The following is a 10,487-nucleotide window of genomic DNA, read 5'->3' on the forward strand; positions in this document are numbered from 1 at the left end:
AAATTCCACTAATTTAGAGCCTAATTACATGTCTTCGCGTGAATTTTTTTAATTATTATTCGTGTCAAATTTCGATCTTCAAATACATAAATCTGACATGTCCAATTATATGAATCTCAGATATATGAGATCAAAATTAAGTGTAATTTGTTCCAGATACACTATATCTAAGTGAATTCACATGTATTTGCGTCCCAAATACATGCACCAAGTGTGATTCACATTTCTTCTGAAATACACAGACTCTCTCCCTCCTATCTAGTTCGCTTCTCTCTTCTTTTGCTCACCTCTCTCCTTGTTTATTTATATTTCATAGTGTATCTGGTAGCAAAATACATCTATATATGTGTATCTAACTTGAAATTTGATATGACACCATTAATAAATGAGATAATGTGTAATTATTTTAAACCATAGGAAGAATTTGTAAATATTATAGGAATATTTTTAGGTAATTAAGGTAGTTGTTAGGGGCTTGGCATAGGGCAATAGGACTTTCTCATGGGCCCTCAGTAATAGAAAAAAAGCCCATTTGAATTGCAAGGCCCAGCATAGCCCAAATTCTTTATAGCGGGTTGGGTGAAAATGAAACTCTTTTGTGCCATAAAATTCTTCTCTGGAACCAAATTTGGAACTTTTTGTCTGAACAAAAATGGATGCTCTCGACTCTGTTTTCGATCCCCTTAGAGATTTCGCCAAAGACAGCGTTAGGCTTGTAAAGAGGTGCCACAAGCCAGATCGCAAAGGTACTAATTACATTTCTCTTCTGATTTGTGTATTCAATCCATAGATTTGTATATGTTCTTCAATTTAATCGAACGTTTTTCTGCAGAATTCACCAAAGTTGCTACTCGTACTGCAATCGGCTTCGTTGTGATGGGATTTGTAGGATTTTTCGTCAAATTGATCTTCATTCCTATCAACAACATCATCGTTGGTGCTTCTTAATCGGTAATTCCTGCTCTCTTATGTGGATATCGCTAGATCTGGTTGACCAGTTTCAGGTTTTGGTGTTAATGTCATGCCATAGGCTTCTTTGACGGTATTTCGTTTATGCATGTATATGCACAAATCAATTGGTGTCAAATAGTTTTTTTATATTTTGAAACGAAAATGATCAAGTTGCTGATAAGAGCCTAGTTGATCTGTATTATTTATGATTTGGAGTTAGCTTTACAAGTGAATACAGGTGTTTATTCGCATAAAAGAAGGATTTTTGTTGGTTGGGAAGAACAAGAGGCAGTTTTCTTTATGCATAATTCCAGTACATATTTTTCTATCGTGGGAATTTCATCATGAATACACAAAATATGTCCAGCTGTCTTTTGGTTTTCAAGGCGTCTGTAAATCTAGTGCTATGTGTAAGTATGTTAAATTTGACCATGTGAAGTGTGGTACATGATGATCATTGTTCCTATTTAACCAAGTGATGCATTTTTTTGTGTGGATTGTTCCTCGTATTGGCAGCTTAACCTTCATTTCAAATTTTCAATAGTATCATGAGCTCTGTTAGACATTCTCTTTTAATGAAGTGATGCATTTTTTTGTGTGGATTGCTCCTCGTATTGGCAGCTTAACCTTCGTTTCAATATTATCATGAGCTCTGTTAGACAGTCTCTTAATTATTTAGATGCTACTGGAAATATTGTTTAATTATAATTAGGACAGAAGAGAATGAAGAAACAAAAGACATGATTTTCTGGAAGTGTTAGTAAGTGTTGAGCATAATTTGGTTGAAACTTGCAAAGAAGAGTTTTTGAAGTTGAAGTTATGTTTGAATATGTATTTCACTTGAAAAAAATTAAGTTTTGTGAGTGGGAAAGAGAAGCTCACGGAAAAACTGGTCCCAAATTTTCAGACTTGAAAAACTTATCATCAAAAACTAACCAAAATATTATTATGGTGTAACAAAGTTAAACAATGTTTCAAAATTATTTTCCAAAAAGTGAGGAATTTTTAAGTTACCAAGTTCAAAAAAAAAGTAAGGAATTTTTAAATATCCAAACAGCCCCTTAATAGGCATTTTAGTTTACTAGTTCCTTTTGTGAAAAGGTCTCATTCTATTACCTAAAATTGATCCCATGCTTTTCTTGGGATTGTAGAAAGTATGATAACCTTCGTTGGTAAACATACTTCATCCTTTCTCTTTATGGATCCCAATTCCATACTGACCTCGGACCGTCAAAAGAATTTCAATGGATAGAGAACTCCTTTTCCTTTTCTCCCTTCCCTACTTTCACAAAAGCCACCAATCTGTATTCATTTATTAAATTGTATGTAGAAAGATGCCATCAGGATGGGAAGATATCCTTAAGTTATGAATCAGTCCATGACATGTAAAAAAAGTCGTGCACCCGTCCAACCTCTATTAATCATTTGATTGAATTTTCAAAAGTAAAAACTGAAATTTTTCTAAGAGTAATATGAAAGAAACACAATAAGCAAATTTTGATGACGGTGTGTCAGGGCCAAGTTGCAGGCACCTTGAATCCACCAAGGCTCACATAGGAAGAAATAACATACCATTATTGTCCGTGCTTGGATTTGAACCTTAGTAACACATGGTCCATCCTAGCTTTCTGATCGCTATGCCACCCCCAATCCCCATTGTGTGCAACAAACTGAATTGTGCAAATTTATAGCAGTGTCTTGGCAACATATCATCGAACTTGCTCTCCGAGTATTGGCATGTTTGTCCCAACATGGAAAGAAATGGCAATACTCAACTTCGTCTAGGTTTCTTCTTATTTTTTTGAGAAAGTAGGTTTCTTCTTATTTGATACCTATCTTTTGTTTTTTCCTTTCAGCATTCCAATCCTGTTGTGGCTTTGGATGTTTTACTCCATGGATTGTTAAATGCCTTTATGACTCCATGGCAGTGAATTATCTGGAGATACTGCTTTAATCCCCGTTCTTCTTCAGAATGTATATTGTGGTGCTTTGCAACAAGACAACTGAAACTCTTTTGTGAAACTGCAGGTCGTGTGAAGGAGAAACTAAATGGAGATATAGAAGGAAGTAATGACGACAGTCCTCACAATTTAGTTTAAATTTGTAACCTCTGGCTGTTGGATATTTCTGACATGTTATTCAGTACCTCTTATTGGTCTGAGTTAATACTGTAGCATTCAAATTGCCTTTATCACCTTCTCCCTGCACCCTCATATTGGAATTTTGTACACTTGTTTCCAGATCAAAGTATTTATCTCTTAGTTTTACTTTTCTGGTGCCCTTGATACAGAGGTAAATGTTTCTATGATTATTTTTCTTCATGAAAGATGCTTTATCATGAAAAGTACAATTAAGAAAGAAGAACGAGAGTATTGATTTGGCAGATAATGTGGCTTGTATTATGCGAGGCCTTTGTCATCCTTAGTTTTATTTCAATACATCTGATTTTGAGTCTGATGTGAAGTCTTGCTCCGTTACATCTGATGAATTTGTTTCGTTGTTTGTGATTATGTTTCAACTTGCTCATACTTCCTTTGTGAGTAGATTCTCCTTCTTCTAACCCCTCTTTTTATTTTGTTCTTCTTCCTTGCTCACCTTGTATGATTTTCTTTCTTCATGAAAGCATAAGGAGAGGTAGAATTCAATTCCATTTTTCGTGAGTATATCTGCATTAGGAAAAATATGTACACTTTGGGGCAAATGCGTATAGACGTTGTGAATCTTGAATACTTAAACACTAGAATCTAAATGCATGAACTTCCTCCATTAGTATTATTAAAACTGCAAGCACCGCTTATAAAACCCACGCTTAACTTGCTTAGTAATAATTAACATACTTCATTACGGGAGAGACTCATACAAATATCTTATATGAATGCACGGAGTTGCTCGACAGGATGGGTATCCCCACTAACCAAGCATGAGCTACCAGAGAAAAAAAAGGTGACAAACAACTAGCTAGCCAAAGAAGGTCAAAGCTGAAATTGGACTAACTTTTTTATAGAATGGATAAGTCCCCCTCTATTTGTTTGGAAGTAGAAACCATTTTCACAAAGCATAATAAACCTTTATGTAATTCGATTTATAAATTATTATGTGGCATCTTGTGCAAGCAACAATGCAACCATCTCTGTTTCTAATGATACAGAATTAGCTCTTTTAACAACTTAAAAAACAAAAAAAAAACTTGCTTACCTTTGACAAGAATATCAAAATGCCTGAAAAATGTTTTTCTAAAAAGTAGTCTTGAAAACAAGTGAATTTTTTATTTATTTTTTAGTGTTTGATAAATAAGTAAAAAATATTGAGCTTATTTGAATCAACTGAATTTAACAAGTTTGTAAGCTCCAAGTGCTTAAAAGTATTCTTTAAATGCTGGAGTTTAATTTATATTGAATAAAAATAATAATTTATGATTAAAAAAAAGTTAACAAATTAATCAAACCAAAACAACTGTTGAGCCGAAAACAGTGATAAAAAACTTTAAATTTTACCAAACACTCCAACAAGTTCAAAAATAAGCCCAACCAAACAGGCTACTCTTGAGTGCCCACTAGACTTACTTATTATCATCCCATAGCCAATAAGCCTTGGTGGCTCCATCATACCACTATAGCACGGAGCAACAGTCAAAATACTGAAGGGCAGAAAGATAACTGATTAAAGTAGCACAACACAATTGTTATGCAAGGTCAAGTTTATCATAACACTGAAAACCAGAACTTCATAAGCATTCTGATAAACTACACAAGAGTTTTTTACTTACAAAACGACTAAAGGATTCAAGTCATTACAGTTAATCCAGTATCCGTGGACAATAGTAATAAGGTGCATTCACATTTGAGAGGACCTGTAGCATTGGTAACTAATAGCTTCCGTTCTGCTACTACGCATGTGGATCAACATCATACATGGATTTTAACTGCAGCAAGATCAAATAGAAAAAATATTAAAAACCATTAATAATTGAACCATATGAATGAGAAATCAGTGTTTGTATCCTCAAACAGAACCATTTTACGAAACTACATCAAACAAATACTAAAAAGATGACTTGGCTGCTTAGCCTCACAAGTACAACATCAACAAACTACAGCCTATAAACAGATAACTTTGGAGTAAGAAAAACAATTTAGAGACTAAATATTTGACATTAGCAATCATAGGTCATCTAAGAACAAAGATACCAACATCATACCAAACAAATCAATACATGCCAAAAATGAGTGAAATAACATGAATACACATGGATTGCTGAATACAAATATCTCATTAATTATGAGACCATCTAAACCAAAATAAAATAAAATAAAGAAGGATGGAATCAATAGGGCAATGGATAAAGGTGGTAACAATGAGAAGTTCAGCATCAAAGAAAGAAAGCACAATCCTTTGGCAACATTTCTAAATTCCGTAGCCCATAAATCATGGACTTCTAATGAGAATAAAGCCAGCAGAATTACATCATAAACTGCCTAAGCTGAGTTAGAAAGGAAAAAAAGTAACTAGTGTCAGCTTCTGAATAGTCCAATCCTACATTCCTATCTATCTCTGAAAAGTACCACATCGCAAGCGAGGTAAGTACATCTCTATTGAAGGATAGTTCCTGGTAAACACAACAGAGAGTTCCCACCATAATTCTTTAAGATATTTTTGCACATTAACTTTAAATCTGACTTTTTTAGTTTCACTTACTGGTAGTTTACCTTAAATTCAGTCCCAAACTGTTTGCATCAGGGGGTGTTGTTCTCTTTGAATAACACTTATCAGAAAACCATGTTCTATACAAATTCAATAAATACAGTACCACCGCTAGATGATCCGCTAGTTGAACCAATGTGAACTTTCTATTAACATGCAAGGAATTCAAATAGAAGGTAGTTCATGTGAGGCATGGAAACAATGAACTGCTATTAATTATTTAATTAAGTGGGAATGGTATACTGCTGTTAGGTCCACACTTCACAGGTTATAGGCAGTTGAAATTCAACTTTGTTTAAACATGGAGCAAATTAAGTCTTTCTTTTTATTTCGATAATATTTCATCCTGTGCTTTGTTCTTCATCCTTTACAACCATGATAAGTACAAGACATTTTCCCTCCTTTTCCAGTTCCTTATAGTTTTTCCCTCCTTCCTCTTCATTCAAATAGATTAACCTATAAAGAGAATAGGGGTCAAAGAGGAAAAAAAATAAAGGAGGATTTCAAGAATTTGATCTGCCAAACCATGAGAATTAGACTGACTAATATTTAATTATCTTCCGGAGGACAATGAAGTAACCCTAATTCATTTTCCAAATGAAAACAAGATTAATATAAACTATGATCATCAATTAACCATATATAATTTCAGTTGAGCAAGTGATTGAAGTAACTATTATTAAAGTTTCAATTAAAAAAAAAAAAAGAAGAAGTTTGGATGTGTTAGGTCTACGGAGAGGTAGAGGTAGACCAGGGAAGGGTGGGGAGGTGATAAGACATGACATGACACATCTTCAACTCACTGAGGACATTATCCTTGCGAGGAAAGCATGGTGGCTGAGAATTGGGGTAGAGGATTAGTAGGTAGTCGAATGACTTCTCTCTTTCTTGAGGAAGAGCATGGTTTAGCTTAGAGCACCTTGTCTGCTCCCTCTTCTACTTAACGATATCAGTATTATTATTATTTAATTACTATTTTATTCTTCAAATTGTATACTGTTGTTGATTCTTTTACTTGAGTGTTCTTTACTGTTTTCTTGTCAGTACTTTTCTTTTCTCCGGTATTTTAGCCATATCATTTACTTTTACATTTGTCAAACATGTTTTTGGAACCACTTTTCTTGAGCTGAGAGTTTATCGGAAACAACCTCTCTACCTCACACAAGGTAGGGGCAAGGTTTGCGTACATCACTCCCCCCCCCAAAAGAACCCACTTGTGGGATCACAATGGGTGTGTTGTCGTTGTGAAAAAATAAGTTTGGAACATTCAACCACACACAGTTCTAATAAAAAAAGTAAGTCCAGTTTTAGATTAGAACTGAAAACATGTTTAGTACAGAAAAAATAAACTTGGAACATTCAACCACATACTTTTCTTCTTCTACACTTGCTATAGTTTTCTCCAGAAAACAACAGAAACATGCAGTAAAGCTCTCTGTATTTTTTTTGTCTTTTTCTGCTTCACAAAACCCTCTCCTATGAAAGCTTCACACCACCATTTTCAACAAAAAAAAGTTCTCTTTCACAGTTTTAACTGCACTATAATTATTTGATTTCCCCAATTTTTGTTTGTTTCAATCAGAACCCATTGTCTCCTCTTTGATGAAAGACCCATTGAAGAAGCCATTATCACAAAGTTCATCAATCCTAGAAATACCGTCATGTTTGAAGAAAAAAATTCTCATTTCAAGATAAAGATTTCTCTTTTGTCCAAGGAATATTAATAGGCCGGTAAGATGATTTGTTCTTTGAAGGTCAACAATATACTTCCACTCACCCCCTAAAAATGAATCATACGACAGTGAATGTTTTTTCTACTCTAGCTTCATTGAGAAGCCAAAGTGGGAACCCCTACTGACACAGTTCTTGGGAAATGTATAGATGAGCTTCTACCATGAAGAGAAAGTCAATAGCGTGCTAACTGCTCATGCAAAGCGCACCATATCTGTCCTGGTTTCTCTTTTTTTGGGATTCACGCAAAGGACAAAAAGGAGAAAAGAAATGGTTATAACTAACCATATCAAACTATCTTCGATCTTCAGACTTGCTCTGGATTTTTTTTGATTAAGTAAATGATTTCATTAAAGAGCATCAGGGTGATGCTAAATGCAAAAGTATACAAGGAAAGAGAGTTAGTTCCCTTACAGGAGTACTAAGCTAGGTCAAACAGTTAACAAAATCCAAAAAACTGTCAACACTATTAACAGGAGACAAAAAATTCCAACTAAACAGATTGCTCTGGATTTACTTTCCTATAAGACATATTCTAAGCCAACGGGGTTAGCAACCAATTTAATCCCACTTTACCTACCGGTCACATGTTCAGTATGCATTAGCATAACCAATAATTACTTGGTAAGGAAAAAGCAAGAGTGTACCTTGACATGCATGTAAACTACAAAAAGGCTTTGGAAATAGAAAACATTTTCTGTTGGAATGCATCACCGATCAATAAATCAGATATCAGTAGTTTCTCAGGAAAATAGGAAACGGTTATGGATGGCATATCCCAAGCATGCATATCTAATCATTCAATTGGTAAGAAAATTGAAAGCTTATGCTTTGGCGCCATCTAAGCAGACAGTTACCATTGCAAGAAAATCTCGTACTTTCCGATGAAGAGAATCAATCACGAACTCCTTCCTCGTAGAGAGTGTCAACCAAATGTGTGAAAGCATATCAGCTTGTTGCTCTAAATTAGGCAAAATCCAGATTCCCCAAATCATTTTCTCCAAGGATGCGAAATATGAAGCAAAATTGATTGATGAAAGTCTAGAGTGTAACTTCTATCCCAATGTTGCAGCATCAATGGGATTGCAGAACAGAATTGTGCTTTACAAAGTAAAGAAAGAATGCACGAAATCATTCAAGTACTTTACTCGAATTTGGTAAAGCTCAACATGCAAGAAGGCAAACATATAAAAACCAAAATGTATGCAGATACTATCTGATATTGCAGCTTTAACAGGAATTACTAACGCCCCAACCTCAAAAATGGAAGAAAGCAATTCCACTTGACAAATTTATTTTTCTAACCCTAGCTTACCCAGATCTGAAGGAAACGGGAAAGTTACCTTTGACCATCAAGGTTACCCTGTCCATTGCTGCCTCCACCAGCATAAGAATTATCCTCAGCAGCCTGCCAAACGGACTGCCACGCCTGCGATGGTGGTGGCGGAGGCTGGACGTACATTGAAGGATCAACCCCAGGCATAGCAGGCCTTCCCATCATCACCCCAGGTGGAGCAGGCTGTCCCATTGGTGGATAATAGTACGGAACACCACTTGCTGTGGAACCCACCATGCCAGGCCCAAGACCAGCATCCTCTTCCTTGATCTCATCCCTCGGAACAATGTCAACAAGGAAATCGAAAATGTCAGTCCGCGTAATCGCCGCAGCGATGTCATTCTTCTGCAGAGTCCGTCGCTTGTTTTCCTCAGCGTGAAGCCAGGAACGAATAGTGAGTTCCAGAATGAAAAGCTCACATGCCTTGGCAAACAAAATGGGTGCTTCAGCGGAGATCATACGGACATCTTCGTCAGCTTTCATGATCTTCTTGATTCGGGCAAGGGGAAGTTGATGGTTCTTAAAATCGTTAACCTGTTCGATTTCCTGGCGTTGGTAGGTCCAAAACATCTGTAACTGCTGCTGCTGTTGCTGAAGGAGATGGTGGTAAGGTGGCTGAGTCGGATACCCAGCGGACTGAGCTGCTGCAGCTGCCGCCGCTGCATTCGCCGCCGATTGCTGAGGGCTGTTTTCCATGGCTTTTATGGACAAGGGGAAATTTTTCCTGTATATAACAGAGACAGAGAAATGTAAGAAGCCTCTCAATAAAGTAATGTAATTGCTCTCTATATATACAGGGAGAAGAAAAAAAAACTAATTACATACATTTTCTAAATACTACTATCTTTGTTTTAAAAAGAATGAACTAATTTTTTTATTAATTTATTTTTTCGTTGACATATCTAAAATTATAAAATTAAATTATATTTTAATATATTTGATATATTTTTAAAATTGTGTGTCGAATAAAATTAAATCAATCTTTTTAAAATTAATAAAATATCCCCAATTTAATCGAAGCTCCAATATGAGCTTTGAACATCGAAAAACCCAAAAAATAAAAGGTGTTGATGATTGAGGTCAGGTATAATTATGGTAGGCAAATGAGGAATGAGGGTCTATATACTCTATTAATTTAATAAAATGAAAATCTTATAAAGAGTGGAGAATGTTTATGGATAATAAATAAATATATAATCACTATTTCTATATATTTTGTTTTATTTATTTATTCTTGGAGAAAGAGGGGGTGGGGTCCACATTAAAAAGGGACCCAGTCAATTGGCTTATCCATAAGTAACACCATGCCACATGGAGAGATTCACACATGACATGTGGACTCATCTAGCTAAAGTGGGGCCACCCTCATATTATTTTTAAAAAAAAAGAGGTAGAGGGAAAAAAAATTAGGGGAGAAAATTAGAATATGGGAGAATTAAATTATTATTAATAAGGTTAAATAAAAGTGTTTCTAAATAAAATTTGTGTAATCAACTAAGTAAGAATTCCCATCATCCTTATTCAAATACCCAAAAGAAAAACGAGAAAAATTTCATCACAAGGTAGATATATCTCTAATAAAGAGTATATGATAAAAAAAAAAATCATTACGAGTTGGATTTAAATTTAAGAATTTTTTTTTCATGTGTATTCAAGTGACTAATAGGTAAAAAAAAAAGTTACCACTTAAAATATATCTTCTCATTTATTTATATGTTTTTGCCACAGAAGAATGCCGTAAAATCTCAAGTCTGTTTCAATTGAGGAT

The 10,487-nt window shown here is 34.9% G+C and overlaps 2 protein-coding genes across 4 annotated transcripts; one reads left to right on the forward strand and one right to left on the reverse strand.

The window, feature by feature from the left end:
- Nucleotides 1–591: 591 nt before the first annotated feature.
- Nucleotides 592–3,218, forward strand: LOC102596779 (protein transport protein Sec61 subunit gamma-1). The gene is made up of 3 exons (XM_006351445.2): nucleotides 592–746; nucleotides 833–951; nucleotides 2,980–3,218. Exons 1-2 carry the CDS (start codon nucleotides 653–655, stop codon nucleotides 946–948), a joined length of 210 nt encoding a protein of 69 aa, XP_006351507.1. The 5' UTR covers nucleotides 592–652; the 3' UTR covers nucleotides 949–951; nucleotides 2,980–3,218.
- A 1,371-nt stretch (nucleotides 3,219–4,589) lies between these two features.
- On the reverse strand, nucleotides 4,590–9,546 carry LOC102597101 (nuclear transcription factor Y subunit C-1-like). 3 transcript variants are annotated; one of them, XM_006351447.2, is made up of 2 exons: nucleotides 8,727–9,546; nucleotides 4,590–4,873 (listed from the first exon to the last, which is right to left on the reverse strand). In XM_006351447.2, the coding sequence occupies exons 1-2, from the start codon at nucleotides 9,413–9,415 to the stop codon at nucleotides 4,870–4,872; spliced, it is 693 nt and encodes a 230-aa protein (XP_006351509.1). In that variant the 5' UTR covers nucleotides 9,416–9,546; the 3' UTR covers nucleotides 4,590–4,869. The 3 variants fall into 3 exon arrangements, with proteins under 3 accessions (XP_006351509.1, XP_015166000.1, XP_006351508.1); XM_015310514.1 differs by having other exon boundaries at nucleotides 8,699–9,546; XM_006351446.2 differs by lacking the exon at nucleotides 4,590–4,873 and adding an exon at nucleotides 5,839–6,108.
- Between the last annotated feature and the right edge of the window lie 941 nt (nucleotides 9,547–10,487).

The sequence above is a fragment of the Solanum tuberosum genome, unplaced genomic scaffold (genome assembly GCF_000226075.1).
Source record: "Solanum tuberosum cultivar DM 1-3 516 R44 unplaced genomic scaffold, SolTub_3.0 scf00127, whole genome shotgun sequence".
Lineage (NCBI taxonomy): Eukaryota > Viridiplantae > Streptophyta > Magnoliopsida > Solanales > Solanaceae > Solanum > Solanum tuberosum.

Bases quoted from the DNA above. Each gene is read 5' to 3' on its own strand.
- LOC102596779 (XM_006351445.2), top strand. From the start codon at position 653: ATGGATGCTCTCGACTCTGTTTTCGATCCCCTTAGAGATTTCGCCAAA. The intron at 747-832 runs GTACTAATTACA...GTTTTTCTGCAG, and splicing joins CCACAAGCCAGATCGCAAAG to AATTCACCAAAGTTGCTACT.
- LOC102597101 (XM_006351446.2), bottom strand. From the start codon at position 9,415: ATGGAAAACAGCCCTCAGCAATCGGCGGCGAATGCAGCGGCGGCAGCT. The intron at 6,109-8,726 runs GTAACTTTCCCG...TTCTCTTTATAG, and splicing joins GGTAACCTTGATGGTCAAAG to GTTAATCTATTTGAATGAAG.